This window comes from Lepisosteus platostomus, chromosome 1, assembly GCF_059453375.1.
Source record: "Lepisosteus platostomus isolate fLepPlt1 chromosome 1, fLepPlt1.hap1, whole genome shotgun sequence".
Lineage (NCBI taxonomy): Eukaryota > Metazoa > Chordata > Actinopteri > Semionotiformes > Lepisosteidae > Lepisosteus > Lepisosteus platostomus.
In genome coordinates, this window is record NC_142611.1 from 62,312,541 (window position 1) to 62,338,211 (window position 25,671).

At 54.3% G+C, this 25,671-nt stretch overlaps 1 protein-coding gene across 1 annotated transcript; it reads right to left on the reverse strand.

Moving 5' to 3' along the window:
* Nucleotides 1–971: 971 nt before the first annotated feature.
* On the reverse strand, nt 972–25,671 carry acvr1ba (activin A receptor type 1Ba). Its single transcript, XM_088633409.1, has 9 exons — nt 25,475–25,671; nt 10,492–10,731; nt 8,730–8,981; nt 8,401–8,631; nt 7,813–7,980; nt 6,836–6,992; nt 6,277–6,401; nt 6,038–6,168; nt 972–4,869 (listed from the first exon to the last, which is right to left on the reverse strand). Exons 1-9 carry the CDS (start codon nt 25,563–25,565, stop codon nt 4,744–4,746), a joined length of 1,521 nt encoding a protein of 506 aa, XP_088489535.1. The 5' UTR covers nt 25,566–25,671; the 3' UTR covers nt 972–4,743.

A 25,671-nucleotide genomic window follows, 5' to 3' on the forward strand; every position in this document is an offset into this window, starting at 1 on the left:
GTGTCCAGCCCCTGGCTTCCCCCATGCAGTCCAATAGAGAACCACACCCACACCAGCAGCACGATTTCAGGCATGTGAACGAATCGACCAACATGCTGTCCTCACCGCCACTGAGGAACAGAACAAACTGACACAGTCCAAGATCTGAATAATCATAAGGAAACAGAGCCTTATAGAAAAATCAGAAGGTGCTTTGACTCCCGTTTCTCCCGAACAATTAACAGCAGATTCAGTAGTCGCTTGTAGTAACACCCAGTGTGTGTCAACATCTGCAACTGCTTAGCACCTCCCAGGAAGCTTGCTCAGAATTGTTTTCCACAGGACGGTTGTGGATATTGCCATCCCAGATTGCATTGCTTGCACTCCATATATAGTGTGGGGAGTGGGAAAATGTAGGGTTCCCCTACTACTCTTTCAATCTTAAACCTAAGCTAAGCAAATGACCCCCATAAAATCTACAGAACTACCTCAAACAGCTGTGCTCAGCCTTTATGTGGCTTTGAACATTAGACCACAGCAGGGACACTGGATTTTAGTTCATATAGAGCTACGTTCTCACTGAAAGTAAGACCATGTTCATAAGTGGAAGGTGACAAACTAGAAGCATTTTCACTTCTAGTCCTGGGGGGTCAGTGTGTCTGCAGGGTGTCCAGTCCTGGTCCTGGGGGGGTCAGTGTGTCTGCAGGGTGTCCAGTCCTGGTCCTGGGGGGTCAGTGTGTCTGTGGGGTGTCCAGTCCCAGTCCTGGGGGGTCAGTGCGGAAGGGCATTGAGATCACTTCACCTGAAGAGCTGGGAGAAACTCAACAGGTCAGTTCAGCCAGAAATTAGCCGACTTAGGTTAAGAGCCAAGCTCAGATGAAAACCTGAAAAGAACTCCAACCACTTCCAGGGGCCTGTGTGCCCACAGCGACAGGTTCTGAGATAAACAAACAGTAATAAATATCAACACAGCTCAGATCAAGCTTCTGCAGTGGTTTGCACGATTCGTTTTCTTTAAAAAAACCAAAGTATTCACACACAGATATATAAATACATGTTCAGTTCAATGCATTTCTACATCCCGCACTTTGCTGTGGCGTCGAGTACAGAAACCCTGGGTAAAGACCGGAACTGCTACATTCTTTTCAGTTCCTTCAGCACTGCACCACTCCGTGCGAGCCGAGAGAGGGCCAAGTCTATCCATAAAGCCATCCAACACCAAAGCGTGTGACATCAACGGAATTCCAAGGATCGGAACCCATTTCCCAGCTCCAGTCCCAGAGAGAAACCGAGCAGGCCCGGGGTTTGGATGGAGCCCCACCAGCACTTATCCCCTGATACTAAAATCTGCACTGGGAAGAGGCCTCCTTTGTCTTCCTCTCGAGATGAAAGCTGCTCTGGGTGTGGCTGGGAGTGCTGCAGATTTAAGAGCCTGACAGGCAACGGGTCACAAAGAGGCTGGGGCTAACCTGGCTTCTTCTGCTGGGCCAGCAACTTGGGGCACAGCACTAGGAGGTTGCAGGTTCAATACCCATTATGTGTACCACTGGCTCAAATTGAGGACTTGGCAAAGGCTGATGAGATGCAGGTGCCAGTGCTGACAGCTCCTCTCCTTGCATCTCTACAGCCCTCTGCAAACCACCCCCATCTACAGTTCTAGTTCCTCTTTCAGTTCCTTTACAACCGAATTCTGAATGTGTCTTGAAGGATCCCAGTGAAGTGAAGGTTGTGCTGGAGGTCATTTGCTCCCAAACACACAGAACTTCTGTGTGTGGAAGGTGTTTCCATTCTGGCGTAGGAGTAGGATCAAAATCCCAGACCGCTGCCTGAGCCCTAGGACTTGAGCTGGGAAGGTTTCTGGAGATCCGAGAAAGGAACATTTTTATCTTTCGGGAATGATAGGCTTGCTACAATGGCTGTGATTAAAATGGATATATACAAGGCTCCTTTCACTTTACTACCTGGAGCTGTATGGTGTCTAGTTACAAAAAACAACAGCAGGTATTAAATCTTACAAAGAAGGAAAAAAAATTACAAATCAGAGAGAGACGTTTTAAATTTCTGAGATTAACAGTACCTTCAAGTTTACCCCATAAAATCATTAAAAAAAATAAAATGTACAAAAATTACAGCAGATTTGCTTTGTTTTTCTAAAAAGAAAAACTAGGGTTTCAAAAAATAAAATTAAAAACAAAACAATCACATCATCATCATAAGAATTATCCACATCAACCTCCTTCCCCCAAAAAACATAATACTTTACAACTTATGTACAGTTTGCATATAGAGGAGGTATAGAGATTGTGACCAGAGGTGTCACTCACACCGCAGGGCAGTCAGGGAAAAGTGGGCGGAGTCAGATAACTGGGCAGCTAAAGGCAAGTGGGTGGGGTTTGCAATAACTGGGTGGGCTCGTCAGTAGTGTATTAACATATCACAGCGAGGTGGGCAGGTCAGGGACAGGTGGGCTGCAGGAGTGCTGTCAGAGACTTACGAGGGAGATCATCAGATGACACAGTTCTCAGAACACAACCCAACTGCAATTCTCCTGACCCCTCAGCATCCAGTTCGAACTCAACACTGGGAGGCAAACAGCCTGAAGCGGAACATATGCAGCTTTGCACCATAAAAGTGTTCCTTCTTGTTGAGAACTGAAAACCAAGCTTCCCCACAAGAGTTAGTCTTTCAACCTGTATCCATGTCGACAGTCTGCTGGATCACCAGTTTAATGACCTTTCTCAGTGTCAAAAAAATTGCAATGTTCAATGTGCGACTTGAGAGAAAAGTGAATAAAGTTAAATTAAGTGTCAATTAAGTAATAAGCAGGTCAGCTGGTACAAAATCCAGCAGAAGCATGGAGTTCCCTAGGAACACCGACTGAAAACCAAAGTGTCTGTCAAAACTGCACAGACCAGTTCCTCACTGAGGGATACAAAGGCTGGAGAAATGACACGCTTTAACTCAGGATGATTTCCCCCCTCTACACGAGTTCCAACTAAAGTGTCTCTTTTCCATCTCAATAGCACTGGGTTTTTATTTAATTTCACATTTTTAGAAGTTTGAAAAGGAAAACCCCAAAACTCAAGGCCAGACTTAAAAGGCCCCGTACCATTCAGTCGGCCGAAACAATCTGGCTCCTGACAGAATGAGCAGGGGCAGCAATCAGATTCATCAATCATCAGTCTCCAATTCATAGTGGCAGACAGGTCTATAATCAAGCTGCAGAAATATAACTGGAGGTCTAGGACACTAAGAAAACGGATCATACAGGTCCTGCTCAATCCGAAAGGAACAAGCCCTGGAAATCTGACTCTCAAAGTTGACCCGCGTGTAGACTCACGACCTTTAAAGGTCTTACTGTCCCCTAGAAACAAAACTGAAACAATGAAATGATCATGCTTGTCCGGGATCCCCCACCGTTTCAGAGCCCTTCCGGACCCTCAGTTCAAACAGCTCGTCAACATGCAAACCTCTCGTCTTGACCACCGTGTTCCCAAGAAAGCAAAACTGCTACACTGCAGCAGCAATCTGCAGGCGCCGTGGGGATTAACCTCCAGCACTGATGCACAGATCTGCAGAACTTCTGGCCCTTTACTTTAGTGATGCTGCACATTTTGGTGCATCTCTCAGGTCTGGCCTCTGGGGGGGCGCCACTCTGTGGTTTGGCTCAAGTGATCAGATGGGTGTGGGTGCCCAGCGATCACCCCACCACCACCCAAGAGAAACCAAACACTTGTTAAAGATGCACCTTAAAGTCAGATGAAACCCAGGACACAACTTCATTAGGTGCATGGTAGTGTAATGAGGGTTCGAGACTTAGGAACTACACAATACCCTGTCGAGTTGTGTCAGGTTTTTCAAGGTTGAGGCTAGAGGGACTGCACGTCAGAGGTATGGGCCAGGGGTGGCAGCAGGGGCTCTGAATCCCCCAGAACACCTCCCAGACAGGGGCGCACAACAGAGACCCCCCCCCTCAATGCTACACAAGCCTTAGCTACGTCTCTGCACAAACCGCGTGCCATTATAATACCCAGCGCGCCCATTCACTACCTGTAGTGTACATGCCGGCCTTCTGCATGAGCATCTGTGTCAGGCCCTGCAAAATGCGCCAAGGCCCAGGACTTTACCTGGCGGTAGCAGGGAGTTTGTGTATTTTGTGCTTGGCACTGTCTCGCGTGCGTCACCACTCTCGTTTCACTGTCATACGTGGAGGGCGGGTCTCCCCTGTGCCGCCTGCTCACAACCGACCGAACAGAACCATCAGAATTTTCTTGCAGCCAGATGGCCACATTTCTACGGTGTGTGGGGAGAGGGGCTTGGCAGTACCGCCCAGCCTCGCAGGACCCAGAAAAACAAAATACAAAAATAATTCCTAAACAAGGAAATCAGTCAAAAACAAAACAAATCATTAAAAATAAATTAATATAAATTCACATCTTCTGAGTGCTCTCCCGCCTCGCTTGACAGCAGATCGGTTCTGGCTCCGTCCTTCTCCCAGCTCACCCGGAGCCCAGGAGGGACCAGGCGACTCGGAGGGGACAGGCAGGAATCAAGGGAATTTCGAAGAAGAGAGCTGTACAACGTCCCTGCCCAATCGACGGGAGGAAAAGGGGGCAGTGCAGAGGACTGTGGGACAGGGAGGGCGGTCGGCTCGCTCAGTAGTTTTGGCTGAAAGGGTGAGGTAGGCCTTGACGACTCCAGTCTGTGGTTTTGAAGTGGCAGGATTGGCGTTCGTGGCGCGGTGCCCCTCCCTCGCTCACCGGCTCAGATCTTGATGTCCTCCTGCACGCTGAGCTGCGACAGAGTCTTCTTGATGCGCAGCGCCGTCAGCCTGGCGGCCCCATTGGCGTACCAGCACTCCCTCATGATCCTGCCCATCACCCGCAGGGCCTGCAGACACACACAGGGGCAGGGCATCAGAGGGGCAAACCTGAAACTGCCCACACTGAGCAGGAGAGACAGAGAGGGGGGAGAGGCACACAGACGGGAGAGACAGAGAGGGAGGAGAGGCACACAGACGGGAGAGACAGAGAGGGAGGAGAGGCACACAGACGGGAGAGACAGAGAGGGGGGAGAGGCACACAGACGGGAGAGACAGAGAGGGAGGAGAGGCACACCGACACCAGACAGCCTCAGGACAGCACTGCTAGAGCACCACAACTCAGGCTCAACCACATCACAGCACAGATCAAACAGCAATATCTCACACACTGGGACACACACACACAAACACAACAAACTGGAATGCTACAGAACCCTAAACAGACGATACATGCTAGCCGAATATTTAACCAGGATAAGAAGCAGCAAAAAGAAACGGACCCTGACGAAGTACAGGCTCAGTGACCACAGCCTGGCCATAGAAACTGGGCAACACAGGCAGACCTGGCAGCCCAGAGAGGACAGGCTGTGTTCCCACTGCCAGTGGGGAGAAATAGAGACAGAGGTGCACTTCCTACTGCACTGTGACAGATACTCTGGGATTAGAGAAACATTCTTCCCAAATTTACACAGCTAAACCCAGAATTCCCACACCTGCCAGAATCAGAACTGGTCCCAATCCTACTGGGAGACAGAGGAGGGAACTCAGTTGAACTGGCAACCCAGTAAGTGATCTTCTGTCACAGCCTGAGGAACAGTGAGTTTGTCTCTCAATAATACTCCATATGTCTATATGTAAATATTTTATGAGATGTCATTATTGTAAATGTCTGTAGATGTTCTATGTTCACTGTATTTGGCTTTGGCAACACTGATTGTACTCATCGGTCATGCCAATAAAGCACCCAGAATTGAATTGAGAGGAGAGCGTGAGGGGAGAGAGGCACACAGACAGGGAGACAGAGAGAGAGAGAGAGGAGAGGGAATGAGGCAGAGACAGGGAGATACAGAGAGAGGAGAGAGAGAAGGAGGTAGAGAGGAGAGAGAATGAGGCAGAGAGAGGGGAGGCACAGGGAGGGGAGAGAGGCAGAAACCAGAGAGATCGGGGGACAGCTGTGTTCCAGGAAGAGGTAAAAACGCAGTGAGGCGTGAGAGTGTGTAAACTCAGCACTCGTACCTCGTAGCTCTGCCACCAGTTGGGCACATTGGGCCTCAGCTTCTGGTCACAGACCACCTTCCGCATCTCCTCGATGGAGGGGTCAGAGGGCACCAGGTCATAGTAGGGCAGCTGGTACTCCTCATGGATGCCTGGGAAGAGCAGTGACATCACAGGTCAGGGGTCAGCTGGCAGACGGCGGCTGGGGTCCCTGGCCACAGCGACACCCTATCCCAGCAAGCTTCAGCCCCATCGCTTACCGCCAGCATTGCAGCGGCGTGCGATCTCCCAGTACACCAGCCCCAGGGCGTAGATGTCCGCGCACTTGAAGGAGTCGAAGTGCTTCATGTTGATGGTCTCGTCCAGGACCTCGGGGGCCATGTACCTGTGGAAGACAAGCAGGGTGGCACAGGTCATCAAGCGGAGCGTGGTCAAAGAGTTCTTCCCGTCACAGAATTCCCGTCACCTGGCACAGAGAGACTATTTCATCTCCAGTGTGGAAGAGGCCCATTCCGAGGACATCCCTCTCGGCAAGAGAAGGTCCGGTCCTGGTTTTTAACAGGTAACTGTATCCACTACTGTTGTCAATGGCAACAGCCTCTGCCACCGTTGTCAAGAGCAACAGACTCAGCCACTGTAGTCAATGGCAACAGGTTCACTATACCCGCCGTTATTCTGGTTTCAGCACTGTTCTACAAGCCAGACTTCAGCTCATTTCAGAAAACGGAAAACATGTCACCCTTTGACCTTTGCTTTCCTTTTTTAACCACAGCCGCACTGCAGAACCCGGGCTTGTTTGAGAGGGACTGCGTCTCTTACCGCTTGGTGCCCACGCGCTGGTTGGGCGCGATGTCGATGGTGTCGGTCACAGACTCGTGCCGCACGGCCAGCCCCAGGTCGGCGATGGCGCAGGTGCCGTTCTTCTTCACCAGGATGTTCTTGGACTTGAGGTCGCGGTGGGCGATGCCAGGCTTGCCTGCGGGAGGGGGGCACAGTGTCGTAAGCAGCTTGGCACACCCCCCTGCTACCCCAGAGACACCTTCCCCACAGTCTGTAGTACTGAACATGAGGCATTCACTGCTTGTCAAGGGCAGCTAACAAGGCATATAGCCATCGTCATGGCTGGTGTGGATTCTAACACTGTGAGTCCCGATCACGGACGTCCACACTCACGCCATGACAGCAAGGCCAGCGGGCAGACCAGCTCCAGCACCGCGCCAGAGTCGAGGGCACACCGAGGGGCGGGGGTGACCCGTCCTCAGCGGCACCGCTGATGCCCGGGAGCAGATTACCGAGGAGGAGGAGGAGGCGGCTTCCTCACCCCCGAGGAGAGAGGCTGCTCTGTCCAGAGAGGTGGGAACAGGTAGTAGCACACCAGGCCTAGACCCTACGTGTGCTGTTCCAGGGCACTGCAGGCTGGTGTTGGCGACCTCACGAGAGGCACGGCTGTTAAAAACAAACGCGCAGGATGCGTCTTCGAATATCTCTTGGCAGGCGTGCCTGCGGGAGGACACAGCTGCCTGCAGCGGTCTGGATGGCCAAACAGCCAGAGCCCCACTGAGCTGCTACTGTACTCCCTGCTGGAGGTGGACTGGCCGCCTGTGAGGGGTGCCCCCGAGGCGTTAGCAGGGCAGTGTAGACATAGTACTGGAAGAGACCCGTATGTGACTCTGGGTTTGTGACTACCAGGTGGAAACGTGTGCTCTCGTGTAATTGCTCACACGCGCGCCTCCGCTCACATTCTCGGGCGCGAACCGGTGTTCCCCCTGGGGTGCCGGGGCAGGTCGCCGACTCACCCTGCGTTCCCAGGATCTCCATGTGCAGGTGCGCCAGGCCGCTGGCGGCGGACAGCGCCAGCTTGATCATGCCCTCGATGGTGACAGAGTAGCGGTTCAGGTAGTCGAAGAGGGAGCCGTGCTCGTGGTAATCCGACACCAGCCAGAGCTGGGTCCAGGTGCCATTGTCTGCGATGCACAGAGACGGAGAGAGTGATCTATGTAGGGCGTGGAGGTACTGTGTAAAGTCACGCAATACCTCCAAAAAAAGTTTCATCCATTTCTTTTGTAACCATTTTGTCCTCAATTTAGGGTCCTGGGATACACCCTGGACAGGACATCAGTCCATCACTGGACGCACACTCACACCAGGGCTAGTTTTCTCAGAAGCCAGTTAACCTGCCAGCATGTCTGTGGACTGTGGGAGGAAACACAAACATGAGGATAACACGCAAACTCCACACAGACAGCACCTCAGGCTCCAGTGCTGCGAGGTGGCAATACTAACCACTGCACAACCGCGCCGCCTTCGATCCAATCGATGCTGAATTCCTCAGGTAATTACTCCAGTACCCTACTCATACACTGCTGCTGCGGCAGCCGTCGTACCCTTGTTGTCGGCGGCGATGAAGCCCAGGATATTCTCGTGCCGCAGCATGATGGTCTGGTAGATCTCGGCCTCGCGGAACCAGGAGCGCTCCTCGCGGGACGAGAAGATCTTCACCGCCACGTCCCCGCCGCGCCACTTCCCGCGCCACACCTCGCCGAAGCGGCCCTTCCCGATGATCTCCTGCAGCACGATCGTGCGCGCCACCGTGCGCTGCACGAAGAGGGGCAGCCCTGGGGGGGGGACAGGCGAGAGGGGTCGGGGTCAGAGGGCGGAGCGGAGTCGCTCCTGCTCGGCCCGTGCGCCCGCCAGCGTCCGGCCGCCTGCCTACCGGAGCCGGAGCCCGAGGTGGAGAGGTCGAAGATCAGGTCCTGCAGGGTCTTGTCCTTGGCCAGGTAGAGGTGGTCGCAGGAGGGGTCCTCCACGTCCAGCCGCTGCCGGTGGCTGTAGACGCGCTGGTGGTGCTGGAACAGGAAGACGCCCACGATCAGGACCAGGCACAGCAGGAACACCGGGCCGGCGATCACCGCGGCCAGCTCCACCGGGCCCCAGCCCGCCCCCGGGAAGCCCGGGCTCTCCTGACCTGCGGGGGGGAGAGACAGAGAGAGAGAGAGGGCTGTCATGCTCTGGTGGCATTCAGACATATACTCCCGACTCTCGTTCAGAACGGACGTGGGCATGGAGACGCTTTCTGAAAGAGTACACCTCACCTTGAACTCACAGCAGCTCAGCACACCCACAGCCATGAGCTCGTGATAAACACCCAGGCAGGGAACAGGATAGACACACGACTGGGATCCTGAGATATGATGCTGGAATGAATAACCTCTTGCGAACCAGATAGTTTGAGTCACAAAAAAAGTGTCCATGAGCAGCTGTGTCTGCTTTTGAATTCTGGAAGCTGCTGGTGTGAGAGGCAACCCTGTCGGTGAGACTCTGTCTGGAGGGTGAAGGGAGCTGGCTCTGTGGATTCCAGCACTCATTAAGCTCAAATCTTAATCTGTTAACTCTTACTTTAATCTGTTCCCATCCTGGACCTCAAAGGGCCAGTTTCATCCCAGCTCCACTCTTAATGACTTTAATCAGCTCATTGTCTTAATTGTATAGGTTTTCTTCAGGTAACTCTGCTTCAGAGAGATCTGGGCAACCTGAAAACATGGGAGGCACTTCTTTACACAAAGGGCGGCAGGAGCGGGGAACAAGCCATCCAAGCATGTTGTTGAAGCAAATACCCTGGTGTCTTTCAGGAAATGCCTGGATGAGATCCTGGGATCAACCGACTCCGGATCGCCAAAGCAAGCTACAAGGGTCAAAAGCCCTCCTCTCATTTACATCTGCTCTCGTGTTCTCTAATGACAAACCTAACTGGAGGCGCGCACAGACAGGGGCGATGTGCCACGGACTCCCGTTCACATGCCAGCGCTCCCAGAGCTGTACTGCGCAGGCCCTGCTCGGTGCTGGTTTGCTTGTTTCAGGTTTGACGCGCCTCGAGAACATGCACCACTTCTTCCCTTGGGACAGCGCAGTTCTCAGTTTAACAGCCTCAGGCAGCCCGGGCGGGGGGGTTCGAGACGACGCACCGCGCTGCACAGTCACGCACCAGGACGACACTGCCCGTCTCTGGCTCTTCCAGCACCTCCTGGGTGCTAAACACACCCAGCAAGTGGCTGGCTGGGTCCGCGTCCAACGTTCACACTGTAGACGACCGAAACCAAAAGCAGTAAGACGAAACGTTGTTTCCTTTCTTCTCTTTTCAGCCTGGAAAAAACCTTTACTTGTTCCTTTGAAACCTCAGACAAGGCCAGCGACTGTGTGACCATCTTAAAAACCAGCGTAGAAGGTGAAGCTGGTAAAGAAGACACTGAAATTTAAAGGCTTTTTTAAAAAAAACAACCAGCAACCTTAAAATTCACTCATCGAAACAAATCGCCGATTGATAACTGGCTAAAACCTCAAATACGGAAAAGGAGCTGGAACAAAACTCCTGAGGCTTTGTCATCTATGGCGTCTGAACGGCTCAGTGACATCTCATCTGACGTGAGGGAGGTCAGTCCCCTGGCTGGGAGAGGCTGTGAACGCTGGACGGGACTCACCGGCGGGCACCGGCAGGTTGACGCTGTTGCAGAAGTCGGTGTAGCAGCAGTGCGTGTTGAGGAGCCCCTCGGCGCTCAGGCAGTAGAAGGGCTGTCCCGCCGGCACCAGCTTTTCCGCGCGGATGCAGGTGCGGACGAGGTGCTCCTGCCCTTTGATGTTGGAGATGGAGGCGATGCAGGCGCCATCCGTCTCGCACTGGAAATCGGTCTTCTCGCACTCCGTACAGTTGCACTTCAACCCTGAGAGGGGAAAGGAGAGAACAGGAGATGAGCACCAACCCGCGCGCAGTTCACAGAGATCGTGAATGCCCACTGGCCAAAATATTAGGACCTCCTGCGTTTCATAGAGCAGCCCTGCTCAGCAGGGGGCAGTGTGTGTGTGGGGATCGGCTGGAGGAGCAGGAGACAGACTTTCAACCCCTGATCTCACTCCTGCTGGAAACCAGTGGAACCAGTGGACCTGTCCAGATCCGTCTCCACACACCATCACCCTCCTCACACCCCCAGCTGAAGCCTGTCCTGCTGCAGGAATGGGATGGGACTGGGCTGCAGAAACTTCAGATCCCTGTGGGACCTGGCAGAGGTTTCCAAGAAGTTGGCTGATGAATGTATTAGCTTAATACAGACATGCAAAGTAGTGCAACAGTTTTCCTATTCTTGAGAGCCTTTCCTAGACTCACCTTCAATCAGGACTGGGCCACCCCTGGACACTCAGTCCTGTGCCACCCTGGGAGCCCCACCCCAGAATGTCCTAACCAGCGCCCCAGCACGGTGACTGGGGACGTGTGCTGCAGGAGGTCATGTCCACCCCATGAGACTGTGGTACCAGCTGTATGATCTGGTACCACAGCACTGTCCGTTAGAGTACGGGTGTCCCACTCTGCTCCTGTACAGGCTGTACCCCCTACAGCTCCCCCTTCACCCCCTGGAGCAGCAGTGTCTCTCACCTGCCCTTGCTTGAGACGCAGCTGGGTCCCAGCCTATATGTGAAGCCCTTTGGGATTCTCTGGGATGAAAAACCCATATAACTGCAAGCAATTCTTCTTATAGGTCCGTGACCAAAGACACAAGCCACATGTAAACGTCACACTACTGCTGTTCTCTCCAGACAACAGCAGAGGGCGCTCTCACACTTGAACAGCTGATCAGCTGCAGTACAGCCTGGCGAGCAGAGAGGGAGACTGAGGGCCCCTCGAGTTCGATGGAGCAGTGCTGCACAACATGTATTCCAACCTCATCAGCACTTCTCACACGATAAGCGCTCCCTGACAGGACAGGCTGTAGAACCTGACTGACTGCCTCATCCCAGACAGCTGCCACCAGCCTGGGGGTTCAGGTCTGCTGCCGGAGGGTTGTACACGTCACTCCCACAGTGGGAAAAACTCAATAAGTGCTACACTGACACAACAGTCACTACAGGAGCACGATATACACTGGAGTGACGCATCAGGAACTACGGCGACAGAATAAACACTACACAGACACAACAGATGACACAGTGACACAGTAGACACCACAGTGACAATAGTGACCACCTTCAGCCAGACAGTAACGCTTGCTCCTGCTTCTCCATCTCCCTTGTGAACCACATGCCTACCCTGCACGGGGGAGCAGTGCCAATAGACAGGGCACCCGGAGGTTACTGACCACATCAAGAATGGTCCTAACTGGACATTCGGCCTTAATGGATATGGAGGAGTTTCCCGCCCACAGCTCAGTCCACTCAGATCTCAGACGGTCACTACTGGGATGGGAGACCTCGGAGGAAAACCAGATAACTGCTGCCAGTGGTGCTCTTGGACCAGAAGATGAGAACCGCAGCCCCAGTGCAGCACGAGGGGACACTGCGCTGTAGGAGGCGCTGTCCTTCGGCTGAGATGCTAACCTGAGGTTCTGACTACTTGGTCATTAAAGGTCCAGCCCTGCCGTACAGATCTCTTTAAAGTGAATTCGCTCTGTATATTTCACACTGAACTAACCAAAGTCAGTAGATCTCTGTATTCTAGTATTAATGCAAAACAGTAGCAAAGACCCAAGTGAGCCTTTCCAATCCAACACACTCTCATGTACATGTATTTCTTCACCCGTCAGGAACATTTCTCAGTTTCCCCAAACTTGAACAGCTTCTTTTAAAAAGACCTTAAAGTCCTCTCAAAGGGCCCTAGGAAGACAGAGCCACAACACTCCCGCACCTCAGCATCGGCTGCACCTGTTCTACGCACACAGGTCTAACGAGCACGCTCTCGAGCCGAGCGAGGGCTGGGGCGCACCGCTCAACCCCACAACGCGCTGATCTTGGCACAAATATCCGCCGGCCGATCGGTCGTTCAGGCGGGGAGCTGCGTCAGCAGGCGTAGGCTGCAAAGGAAGAAGCGATAGGTTGATTCCAAGAGAAGAAAGGAAACGATGTTTCGGCTGTGGAGCCTTCTTCGGCTGTCTGCAGGTTTCGACTTCACAGCACCCGAGGGCCCACTCTGCCTCCCCCCTGCTCCTGCCTCCTCCTCCTCTCTCCAGGCTTTCGTTCTCCTATGCTCTATAATCTCTGCTGACTTCCCCGTCTTTCTCACCCCCGAGGAAGGCTCCACAGCCGAAACGTTGCGTTTCCTTTCTTCTCTTCTCAGCCTGGAATAAACCCCTATTGCTTCTTTATCAATCAGTTGCCGTAGTGGCCTTTGTGCCCGATCGCCACACACCGCCCTTCGCAGACGTGTACTGCGGAAGACAATCCAACAGTAGCAACAGCAGTCACTCTGCGGGGCACGGCGGCGGCGAGGACACCGTGAACCCCAGGCACCCGGGAAAGAAGGGGGTGGGATTTGCTGGCCGTCTCCCGGGTCTGGATCCGCGCGCGTGGGCCGGACGCGGCGAGTCTGCCGCACACCGAGGCCCGGGGGTATTTATAGCACCGCCGGTGTAATCGAGCCATTAGCTCGGACTCGAATTCTCCCAGGAGTCTGCGCTGCTTGCCGTCTGCCCTGGCAGCTCCACGCAGAAGCACTTAGCGAGGATTAGTGGAGCGGCGTCTGAACGCAGAATCCCCTCTGGAGCCCCGCCTCACGTGTGGGGGACACGCACGCCGAGCCCCTCTCGAGTCGAGAGGACAGGCACTCGGGTCCTGGGGCGGCCGCCTGGGAGGGAGCTCCCCTGTCGCCACCCTGAGACCCCAGATTCGGGGGCACCCCCGCTTGGGGACGGATTCTTCTGCTGCTTTTATGACACACACCCCTCATTCCCTTCATCCCTTTTGCACCCCTAGTGGAACAGGAGCCCCGGCGACGACCCAGCACGCGGCCATCCCTGTCATGTCAACCACCCTGACGGAGCTTCTCACTTGAAAACCTCCCCTGACAGACAGGCACACCAGGACACGGGAAGGGGCACAAAGCTGGAATCATTTCCAGCTCGCATTTCTAGGAGCTCATTGATCTGAGGATCTCATCCCACCCGGGTTTTTGGCTTCAACAACGGGGCTGGGCAGCTCGTTCCCGACCCCCACCTCCCTTTGTGTAAAGAAGCATCTCCTGTTCTACGTCTTGAGCGCCTTTTCCCCCAGGGGTCTCACTTGTGTCCTCGGCCGATTCGGAAGAAGTCTGCTGGATTGACTCCGTCAGTGACTTTGAGGGTTCTGGATGCTTGGAGCAGTCTCCTCTGTACAAGACTAAAGAGTTAAGTTTTTAGTCTTGAAGATCTTGGACGAGCAAGACATTCAATAGTGTATTTGCTGTTTTCTGGCTTGATTCCCGAGTATATGTTCTTACATATTGACGTATATTTATTTTTTCTAAAATCAGGCCTTACTGGCGCGTCATACGGCTTTAGCAACATCCACTGGTTTAAATTCTACACCTATAGCTCTAGACCCCAACACTCTGCTGGCCAGTTTTATTGCTCCCCTGTGTCTGTCAGACTGTCGGGGAATCTCGTCTGCAGCCCAGGATTGCTTTTCTCGTTTTTATCCAACCCAGCAGGCTCACGCTCGCCTGGCAGGACTGGTTTTTGCGGAGGCTGAAATTCCTCCTCCGTCAAGGATCCGCAGGGAGAGAACAGCTGTCCGTGACCTCCGTCGCTCTCCCTCACCAAGGCTGCTGGAAGGACGATGGTGTGTGTGTGTGTGTGTGTGTGTGTGTGTGTGTGTGTGTGTGTGTGTGTGTGTGTGTGTGTGTGCGCGCACGGAGAGGAGACAGGGAGGCTTGAAAGACTTCCTGGAGTGAGCACAGGGGAGGAGAAAGAAAAAAACACCGGCTCCGGAGCTTTGTTGGAGCCCCTCCAAATCCAGGAAAACTAGGACCCTTATCCCCAAATATGTGAGTACGTCTGACGCCCCACCACCACCACCAAGTAAAACTCTGCGCTCTCAAGTCGTGTACAGCCCTATCATCCCCCGTTTCCCTTCCCCTGTGGAGCCTGTCTGCCTCTAGGGATTAGGAGCATGGATTCCGCCAGCGCCCCACCCAGCCCGCCGCGCCCCCTCCCCCTGGCCCGTGCCCCATGCGGACGCAGACACGTGCCGGCCAGACCGGGGCAGGGGGGTGTGCTAATCCAGGACGGGGGCGGGCTGGAGTGGACACGTTAAACCACCAGGAGCGGCTGGACTGCCACCTCTGAGAAGAACAGGACTTGTTCACTTGCTCAGACACGTGGGAGGGCTCTCGACCTACACCCTAATCATCTGCAAACCGGCGCCAGGCGGGACCCGGAGATAGTGCTGTGGATCCCGGGGTGCCACTGTGGTGCCTGGCACCCCAACACCAAGCAGCTGCAGCACAGGGACTGGGAGTTCTGTCTGCCTGCTATCAACAGCTGTAGGGTCTGACTGTCTATTGATTTCTACCAGTCTCGGTATTCATCAGTTTATTTGGTAAACTCTCCAACGCATCCAGTCTACATCAATCGCACTTCACATCTCACTGAATTCCTCCATGTGTGGAGCGATCTTTCAATATCGATCAATAGCAATCAGCGTACAGAGGGAGATCCGGGGCCCCTGGGGCCCTCCGGCGTACAGAGGGAGCTCCGGGCCCCTGGGGCCCTCCGGCGTACAGAGTCCGAGAATCCCAGGAGGGAGGTACGAGAGGATCTTGTCGATTAGAGATCACAAGGGCTTCTTCCACTGTCATCAGGTTATCGCCCAGGAGTAGAGGTCTATGCACACATGGGTAAGGCCTTCATTAAGGCTCTGGAGGGAGTCTAGACTAGGCCACTGTTTCTCAGCTTTTACAATTAACAGGCACACTCCCATAAACAAGACCATCCTGCGTCACTGCACCCCTCCTCCCACACACGCACACACGTCACTGGCCTGCTCACGTTCTTGCACCAATCACACACCAGACCTACTCCACTCTCTGCAAGCGCGCAGTCCAGGAGCCGATGACCGTGAAACACTCGGCTCTTGCTCAGCTGCTCTCGGTTTCAGTGTTTGTGTCCGTCGGCCCAGAGACACTGACCTCCCGCCACACAGCAGGGCTCCCTGTGAACAGCTTTCCATCTCGAGCGCAAACGCCAGACACGGCTACTCCACTACGCTGAAATACATAAACCAGATCCACTCCTCCTTCACACAAGAGCCGCTGAGCTACAGAGCTCTTGCTGACATTTTGAACCAGTCTGAACTGACCGGAAGGCTCAATGACGTGGAGACGCACCTTTTATTTTTTCCAAACCTTCCCAATTTGTAATTGCAAAATCGGTCGACCAAAAAGTTCCCACTCCTGCTACAGCCCCTGGTGATTCAGAGTCACTTCTGAAATGGTGAACACGAGGCTGGTGAACACGAATGCTCTATTGATGTGATAAGATCACCATAATCATCCTTAAAAGTGCCGGATGGCAGCCACGCCTGTGCGTGTTTTGTAGTTTTTTCCAATTTTCTTACACATCCAAATCCAGGATTCCAGAAACACCAAATATACGAATATGGAGTAAAACAGGAATAAAGCATGAAGGCGACGTGAAGGCGATCTGGGATTGGACAGCAGCTGAGCGGTGCGCTGTGGTGGGATAGTGGTCAAGCCGTGCACTGGGATTGGCGAACAGCTGAGCCGTGCACTATAATTGGCTAGTAGCTAGGAGACAGCCGTGCAGAGCTGGAAATGAGCTGTGATTGGCTAGTGGCCGAGCAGTGCACTGTGATTGGCTAGCTTTAAGTAAATTGCGATTGGCTAGTGGCCGTGAAGAGCGCTCTGAGCGGCTGAGGTGCAGACAGAGGCAGAACAGAGCTGAAAGCGAGTTGTGATTGGCTACCGGCTGGGAGGCAAAGGACTGCTGCACGATCCTAGATCCAGACTTGATCCCCACAGTGGAGCTCAGCCAGTCAAGCGATGTAATTGCACACATTGTGGGCGGAACCGCCTGACAGCAGCTCAAGTGATCCCCGCAGGAGGGCGCAGGGTGCCTAGGCCAAGCAAAGTGCGCCTGGCCCGGAGGAGAGAGCTGTCCGAGACTGTTAAAGACACCACTGTCTGAGGCTCACAGTCGAGCTCTGTTCTGTGAACACTCCGATCCCGTCTTGAAGGCTGCCTGTTAAAACACGGGCCTTTCCTAAACCCCCGGGCATTCCTGGAACTGCCTGGATCAATTAGCCGCCAATTATCTTTTTTTTTATGACCCGTTTATTCCTGCCTTCCCACACTCTCCCACGTGACTCATATCCGGAGGCATGCTGGAACGCAGCCCTTGCACAGGCCTGCTGTGAAAATGCACACAAGCCCTCAAGACCGAACCCAGGATAACCCTCTGCTAGTGTTGGAAAAGGACAGCATGGTGGTCAGCATTGCAAAAGCATTGCAGCGCTGCGGCCCTGGGTTCGATTCCTAGGAATCTAGACGGCAGTGGGATCTGCGTGGAGTTTGCATGTTCTCCCTGGGTTTCCTCCAGGTGCCCCGGTTTCCTCCCACAGTCTGGGGGTGCAACTGGACGACTAGCCTGCTACAGTGAACCCCGTTATTATGGGTTCGAAAGCATGTCGGGAACAGCCATCCTACGCCACTGGAGAATCTGGAGCAGAGCCCATCCTGCTTCATAAAACGCCTGGGTCAGCTCTGCTACAGCTAGATCCTGCCTGCTGTAGTCTTCTACAGCTTTAGGGTTTTGTCCATCATACACAGAAAAAGAGCAAAGAAACACATCGAGACTGCTCAGAAGCACAGCAGAGGAACTGGGGGGGGGTTGCTGAGCTGTTGCCTTGAAATTCCCGGGTGCTAAACGTGCTTATGCACTTGAAAACCTTCTGTGCCGAGTTTGCATTCACCTGGGCTTCCTTTGAACACTCTGGTTTCCTCCGACGAGCTGGAGGATTGAGGAGCTGCACTGGGTACCCCAATCTAAGGCAGATCTCCTGCCAACCTTGGTAAGGCCCAGGGGAGGCAGAAGGACTCGCTTGCGACACGGCGAGGGGACTGGAAACTGTCAATCCCAGGAAAAACAAAGGAGCAGAGCAAACGCAGAAGTGGGAAACGCTCCTGAGCGCAGGCCAGCGCGTGCCTACTGGCACAAGGACTGCAAGCGACAGAGACTACAGGCTTGGGCCACCCCTGGGGTGCAGCTCCCCCTCCCCCTACGGCCCAGGCTCGGCACCCAGCACCACCGCACAGACAGAGCAGACTTCCACCCCAGCCAGGTCTGGAGGGAGTGAAGCAGCACTAACGGGCTCCGGGCTGGAACGAGAGCCAAGTGGCGGAGCTTTCCTGCTTTCATAATGTCTGCTATTAATGCGTGTAATTACCCCGAGCAGAAGAAGAATGGAGAGAGAGAAGACAGTGCATTAAAACTCTGAGCCAGAAAAAGCACAGTGGGGCCATTGTTCTGCGCAGGAGAGACAGGTCTGTACAGGGACCGGGGAGGAGGGAGAGGCTCCCAGCACACGCCTGCGCCCAGGCCAGCGCCCTCTTCGCTTCACGGCATCCGACCACCCAGACGGGACTCCTGGAACACCTGGAGCGGACCAGACTGCTCTGCAATGGGAGACCTCAGGTTTCTGCTCCCCCCCAGCCCCCACCCAGAATCCTCAACCATCTGACAAATGCAGATCTGAGGAAGGAGAGGGTTACATTTTTCCACACAGCACTGCGCCTGCAGCGTGCCGTGGCAGGGAAAATACCTTTCAAATTAGAAAGGAAATCGAGAAGACTCGGGCCTGGAATGCACCCGGTCTTAAACCACTTCAGAGTGGAAAGGGCTTTTTCTTTAATCGCTGTTGCAGCCTGGGAGGCCCCTGTGTAGCTGTGTGGCTGCAGGTCTTGGGGTGCCAAAGCCCGTAGCGTGCCGCGCTCCCAGAGAGGTGCTGGGTCTTCTGGCTCACAGCTACGGTACGGGGGTGGCGAACCTCAGGAATAAGCTGGTTTTTTCAGGTTTACAACTGCCAACAATTATTGATACCCATCCGTGCTGGAACTGCATGTTTTCACATGTAACACCTCAGTCAAGGCCCCTGTGACCTCACATGGGCATGACGAGGAAGTGCAGACAGACCCCTCTGCCCCGCCCACCTCTGCGTCACATGGCACAAGCAGCACCGCCCCCTACTGGAGGATCAGCATGCTGATTGGAGGAGAGGCACACCCTCATCAAGAATACTGCGTGTCTGCAGGCGTCCAGGAGCAGAGGACACTCTGTCTCCAAGAGCCAAAACAGTCCTGGCTGACCAGTCTCATCCCTGGTCCTGGGGTGCCACCTCATGGACGATGGGCCCAGTCGGCAAGAGTGATGTAACCTAGGGTCGAACCCGTGATCACCGAGCTCATCCTCTGTGAGCCCTACTGGCCGAGGCTCTCAGGAGAACAGACGAACCTGATCCCTCTGTTGTGAATTATCAAGAGCCCTGTTCACATCAGCAGCTCTGATCAACAGCCTGAAAGCCCAGAAACATCTGAGGGGAAGACACCCTGAAGCGATGTCACAGCACCGCTGCAGGCGTGACAAAAGACATCAGCATCCAAGGCAAGAGCCACTACAAGAGCAGGTTAAAATAAGGGACAGAGATCTCAGACTGGTCTCTTTCCTTCCTGCAGAGTGCTCTCTTCAGCTGGAGGGGCCATATCTACAGCAGACCATTCCCTGGAACAGCCCGAGTGAGGAACTCTGCTCAAGGCCATGACAACTGTGCCACACAACCTGGGATCTGAACCCGTAGCCCCACCAGCTCCAAGCTCTAGCAGAGCCGCCCCTGCTACAGAACAGACATTGAGGAGAAAACACCAAAAACCCCAGTGCTGCCTAGATCCCCGTTTCCCACCCATGATAACAGGCACAAAAGATTGACAGGTTTGAATGCCGAAGCAGGGAGAATAACAGCGCATCCATGTTTTAACATGCCTGTCACTTGTCAGGAAAACCTGTGATCACCCTTCTACATTACTGGGGCCCTAGGCACACAACTCCTCTCCAGAAAAAAAGCCCACCACCCCCCATGTTGGTGTGGAATGATCCTTGTGCTCTTAAACCTGTCCTCAGCTTGCCCTGTTTAACACCATTTCACCTTAGGAAAGGAGGGTGAGTTACTGTACAAACTTCCAGTGTGCTCCAAAGAGAGGGCTGTAAAAAAAAGGAACAAGGTCCAGCGACTGATTAAGCAAGAGAAGGGATAAACACTCCGTTATGAAAACCTTAAAATTAACCTTCAATGTTGGTGCAGTAGTAGAGTCTTCGCACAGTGTCCTACCCCCCCCCATTCCACAACAGAATGGAACTGTCCTTCTGTGTCTGGCCCAAGGTATGCCCAGGTCAGCACCACCTTATCTTGAGGAGGGGGGGTGGGGAGAGGGAGCATGCCAACAGACTTCTCTTGCATCCTTTTCACTACAAACCGTCCATTCACTTTCCAACCACTTCGAATACAGGGTTGCAGGGGAACCGGAGCTTACCCCAGCAAGCAACGGAGGGGACGCCAGTCCATCACAGGGCACACACAGACACAACGACACACTCACACCAGGGCCGATTTGCACAGAAGCCAATTGACTTACCAGCATGTTTTGGACTGTGGGAGGAAACCCATTCTAACCCAGGAAGAGCATGTAGGCTCCACACAGACAGCACCCCAGGTCTGGACTTGAAACCAGGGCCCCAGCGCTGTGAGCCACCCACGCTTTACTACAAACCGATTAAAGGAAAATAAGAGCTCAGTTCAGCGATAACAGCTCAGAGTGAGCCTCATTAATCCTCCTCAGAATTCTTTTCAGAAGGCGAGGGAAAGGACTTTGTTCTGGCAGACCGGAACAATCTCGCCGCGCCGGTTCACGCCGTAAGCGGATTGCACTCCCAGCAGTGGGAAAGGGGGATTTTCCCGAGCCGGGAGAACGCAGACGGAGCGTTCCTTCAATCTGGGGTTTCTTATCTGTCTCTCGTGGGAAGAGCCGCAGCCGCGAGCCGGAGGAGGGCCGCTTGCACAGAAGAACAGAGATCTGGGAGAGAGGGACACCACAGAGCCCGTGGCACCCCCCTCCGAGCCGAAGGAGCAGTCGAGGAGAGAGAGCCCCGCACCCTGACCCTCACGGCTTCCCAGGATCTGAGGACGGCTTTGGAACCAGAGGGTCAGCATCCGAGATCAGAAGCGGATTAAAATCTGGAAGAGGCCGATTTGGGGGGGTGGGGGTGGGGTTGTGCATCACTGGGGCACGTGGGTTCAGCACTGGGAACGAGGGGCCGAGCGATCCCAGAATGCACCTGCAAAGCCCTGCAGAGTTTCCTGTACAGTCCCTTTAGAAAAAACATCTAGCACAGATGGGCTGAAGGGCTTGTTTTTATTAATATTAATATTAATAATGGGCAGCATGGTGGCACAGAGGTTAGCACTGCTGCCTCGCAGTGCTGGGCCCCTGGGATCAATTTTTGGGGCTCCGGTTTCCTCCCACAGGCCAAAGACATGCTAGAAGGTTAAATGGCTTCTGGGAAAAGTGACCCTGGTGTGAGTGTGTCTGCACATGGGCCCTGTCCTGTCCAGGGTGTACCCTGCCTTATTTCTGGGATGGGCTCAAGATCCCCTGCAATCCTGAATTGGATGGAGCAGGTAGAAAATGGAGGGACACATAGTATGATAAATAATAATGCATATTATGATATAATGCATAACAGTAAAGCTTTATTTGCAAGCTCTTTTAAAGGCACTGTACAGAAGGACTCACTTCCTTTTCTTCAAGCTCCCCAATGACTTAAGGCGTTGAAAAAGTTGTGTTTTGGACCCGTTAAGCCACTAATTGACGCAATTAAACAATTAAGACCTCAGGCACAGCACTTCTGTTAAGGGTTACAGTCAAACAGTCTGCAAAACAGAGTGGAGCACAATTCCCAATGACCTTGGAGTTCTGCCAGACAGAGAGGAAAAGGCTTCGAGACTCAGGCTAGGACAACCTTCCTTCGCATCAAATCCCCAACAGATGAGCCGCCCTGAACTTTGACCTCTGTTCGACCCTCCTGCTGACCCCTGCTCCAAGCAGCGTGTGCCTGCCCCTTCCCCACAGCACCACACCGCCGCTCTGCAGCCCATCCGAGCGGGGCCAGACGGAGATTACCGATCACCCTTCCTTCAGGCAGCCGGCAGCCATTCAGCACTAGGTAACAAGCGTGGAGCAGTGGATCCAGCCCTGCTGGGGCCTGCGGCCACTGGTCAGACTGGGGTGGACTGCACCGCTGTGCAATGGGAGCGTGGGCCCCTTTCCCTGTACACCAGTGACAACACCCAGCCTGTGAAACGGAGGAGTCACGAGCTCCTCTCAGCCCAGCATCACATTGTGCATCACATTGGAGAACCTGATGAAGACGGTCGCCAGCGAGCCCCCGCGTCTCCCCCTCTCGACTGTCCAGTAGCCACACTCACCCCAACCCCAGCCTGTATCTAACCAAGAGCGAATGGCTCTCGCCTCCAGACCAGACGGCTGCACACTGCAAACCCCTAATGGACAGTGACCCCCTGCCCCCCCCAACCCCCAGCAGGCCTGAGGGGCGTTTCAATCATCGGGGAAGTCACACTCACAACAGCACCTGCAAGGAAAAGAGCTGTTGCTCTGTGCCACAACTCCAGGCCTAAAACAGAGCATGCCCAAACAGAAGCACCTCCATCTTGTCTGGTTAGTTTTTCTGCCTAGTGCAGGGCCTGACACAGATGCAGGAGACTGACGCCAACACCACAATATAGGAGCACAAATGATATGGGGACGACAGCTGCGTAATTCCTTTTTTTGGCAGGAGTGGAGGGGAATGTGTTGTGCAATCGTTCTAATCCCCTATGACTGATCTCTGCTCAGAGATATTTCAGAGGCCTTACTGACTCTCACCTTTCCACTGTCTTGATGAGAAGGTCTCTGCTCACCAATTCCAAGATAAAAATCAGCTGACGTTCTGAGGCAGAAATGTCATTTCCTACAGTTTTTTTAAACGTTGATAATCCAGTGGTAATCCTTGGTAACTAAGAAGCTGCTACTATGTGGTTAATGAGTCACTTATGCCAAAGTTAAAAACATTTAAAATATCCCCCGCCCTCACAGAGTATGCGTTCTCTTTGTATATTTCAGTCTTGAACAACCTTCAGAACCGTGACATCTTCACCACCACGGCCCCCCGACAGTGGACACTTTCCTGCAGGTCCCACGGCCCCCCGAGAGTGGACACTTTCCTGCAGGTCCCACGGCCCCCCGACAGTGGACACTTTCCTGCAGGTCCCACGGCCCCCCGACAGTGGACACTTTCCTGCAGGTCCCACGGCCCCCCGAGAGTGGACACTTTCCTGCAGGTCCCACGGCCCCCCGAGAGTGGACACTTTCCTGCAGGTCCCACGGCCCCCCGAGAGTGGACACTTTCCTGCAGGTCCCACGGCCCCCCGAGAGTGGACACTTTCCTGCAGGTCCCACGGCCCCCCGAGAGTGGACACTTTCCTGCAGGTCCCACGGCCCCCCGAGAGTGGACACTTTCCTGCAGGTCCCACAGCTCCCCGACCGCGGACACTTTCCTGCAGGTCCCACAGCCTCCAGTACGGCCCCCGACTGCAGACACTTTCCTGCAGGTCCCACAGCCCCCCGACAGTGGACACTTTCCTGCAGGTCCCACAGCTCCCTGACCGCGGACGCTTTCCTGCAGGTCCCACAGCCCCGACAGTGGACACTTTCCTGCAGGTCCCACAGCCCCCCGACCGCGGACACTTTCCTGCAGGTCCCACAGCCCCCTGACAGTGGACACTTCCCTGCAGGTCCCACAGCCCCCGACCGCAGACACTTTCCTGCAGGTCCCACAGCCCCGGCTGCAGACACAGGGGGTTCTGAAATGGATCAATCCAGATCACACTGCCAGCTATAGCCAGGCCTTCTGCATTACCCTTGCAATGCTGAGCTTCCTGCTGGTTTCCCTGCCTGCTGGCTGTTCCTCTCCTGTTCCCGCTAAAGAGGCTGGTCCTCGTGCCTGTGGAAACCTGGGAACGCCACACGCAGGACAAAGGGAGATCTGTCTGGAGGGTGGATAAAGGGAGCCCCCTCATTGCTAGTCCTTTCATGAACCCTGACCCCCCCCTTCTCAGTTGCGCCGCGACACCGGATCCCACAACGCAGCCAGCCGCCCCCGCTCTCCCGAGCGGCCAGACAGCATTCTTCTGGGAAGCAGGAGCACAGAGACTCTGCTCTCTCGGTCTCCTGCTGCTATTTTACGAAGACGGACGACAGAACACGACACGTACCGAACACATTCAGATGTGTGGACGCACTCACACGATCCAGTCTCGGCATCCCACACCGCCTGCTAGCACTGACTGACCACGGTGTGACTAGGGCACGGAAAGACACCCGTGTGGACCTGCACACGCGATTTTATGAACGGCTCCCATTACTGTAACTCTTCCAGACATCAAAACAAAGTATCACGACAGCAACACTAGCCCGCCCGACTTCGTAGCCATAACCAGAGTGTAGGGAGACTCGGGGAAACCGTGGTTCAGGACGAGCTGGCTGGACATTTCCGCTGTTCAACAGCAGCCGGGCTCGGAGCCGGGCGAGCGCGCCGCCGCAGCGCGTAGCGTGTCCCGGATTGAGCTCCGAGCAGCGCGAGGCTGAGGAGAGCAGGTGAGGTGCGCGACCCTGGAGACTGGGAAGGGAGAAGGGGGGGGTTGGGCAGTGAACCACAAGGCTTTGCGCTCCGCGTGCCGGGTTCGGCCTTGACCCGAGGAGCGGACAGAATCAGACCCGCCACTGTTCTGGAGCAACACACCCGGCCCGAATACAGACCAGTCCAGCCGTGACCGCAACAGGGGCACACACCAGCCAACTCAGTCGAGCTGATACATCTCAGGCACGGGCACGTAGAAGAACCTGGGCTGTTTTTGAACACTACACACACCTTTTCCAAGATCTAACAGCCATACCGGGGACGGGAGGGGGGGGTCAACTCTTCACCGGTGTTTAAATTCAAACCACTCCCAGGGTCTGGGGGACAGAGCTCCCCTGGTTTCGATGCCACGCTTACGTCGCCGGGACATTTAAAAATACTACACGTCATTGTTAATATGGACGCACCCCCCCCCACACACACACACACACACCACCTCCGAGCATAAACCCGCTTCGGGAAATTCAATTTCCAAACGAAAATTAAACGCCATTTGGGGTCGGCAAGGTACATACGGGTCCACCGCCATCCCAACACACCGAACCCCGATTTCTGAGCTCTGGCGTGGGGCTTCGGTTTAATACCCACCGACCACCGAAAAAATAAATGGACTGACGGGTACAAAATATTAAATTATCCCCAGGACGAGTTCACGGCTCGCTTGCCATTAAACGCGTGTGGATCTTAGAAACATCCACTGACTCTGAACAGGCGCGACGCTGCCGTCTGCTCGGCTACCCAGTCCCTGCGCCATATTGAGCTGTGCTAGGAAATGCAATTTAAAATCCGAGCCCCAGCCAGGTTCGGGGGAATAAATAAGCCTGGACATATGAAGACACACAACTCCCCCCCCCACCACCACCACCGCCGCCGCCGCCGCCGCCGCAAACCGACATCTTACCGTCGCAGGTCGCCAGTAACCCAGCCACAGACAACAGAGCCAGGGCAGTCCGCTTCTTCGCCATATTTACAGTATTCCCATAGCTTCGCATCGATACACAAAAACGTGTGATATTGACAATGTAGCCAGACCTCAAACACAACAAGCACGGCGCTCGCACACACCGCCAGCCAGCCGCACGGTTAAAGGGCGGTGCG

Excerpts from the sequence above, each read along its gene's own strand:
- acvr1ba (XM_088633409.1), bottom strand. The coding sequence starts at position 25,565 with ATGCGAAGCTATGGGAATACTGTAAATATGGCGAAGAAGCGGACTGCC. Across the intron at positions 8,632-8,729 it reads CACCTCGGGCTCCGGCTCCG|GGCTGCCCCTCTTCGTGCAG; the intron begins GTAGGCAGGCGG and ends TCCCCCCCCCAG. Across the intron at positions 6,169-6,276 it reads ACGCCGCTGCAATGCTGGCG|GCATCCATGAGGAGTACCAG; the intron begins GTAAGCGATGGG and ends TGCTCTTCCCAG.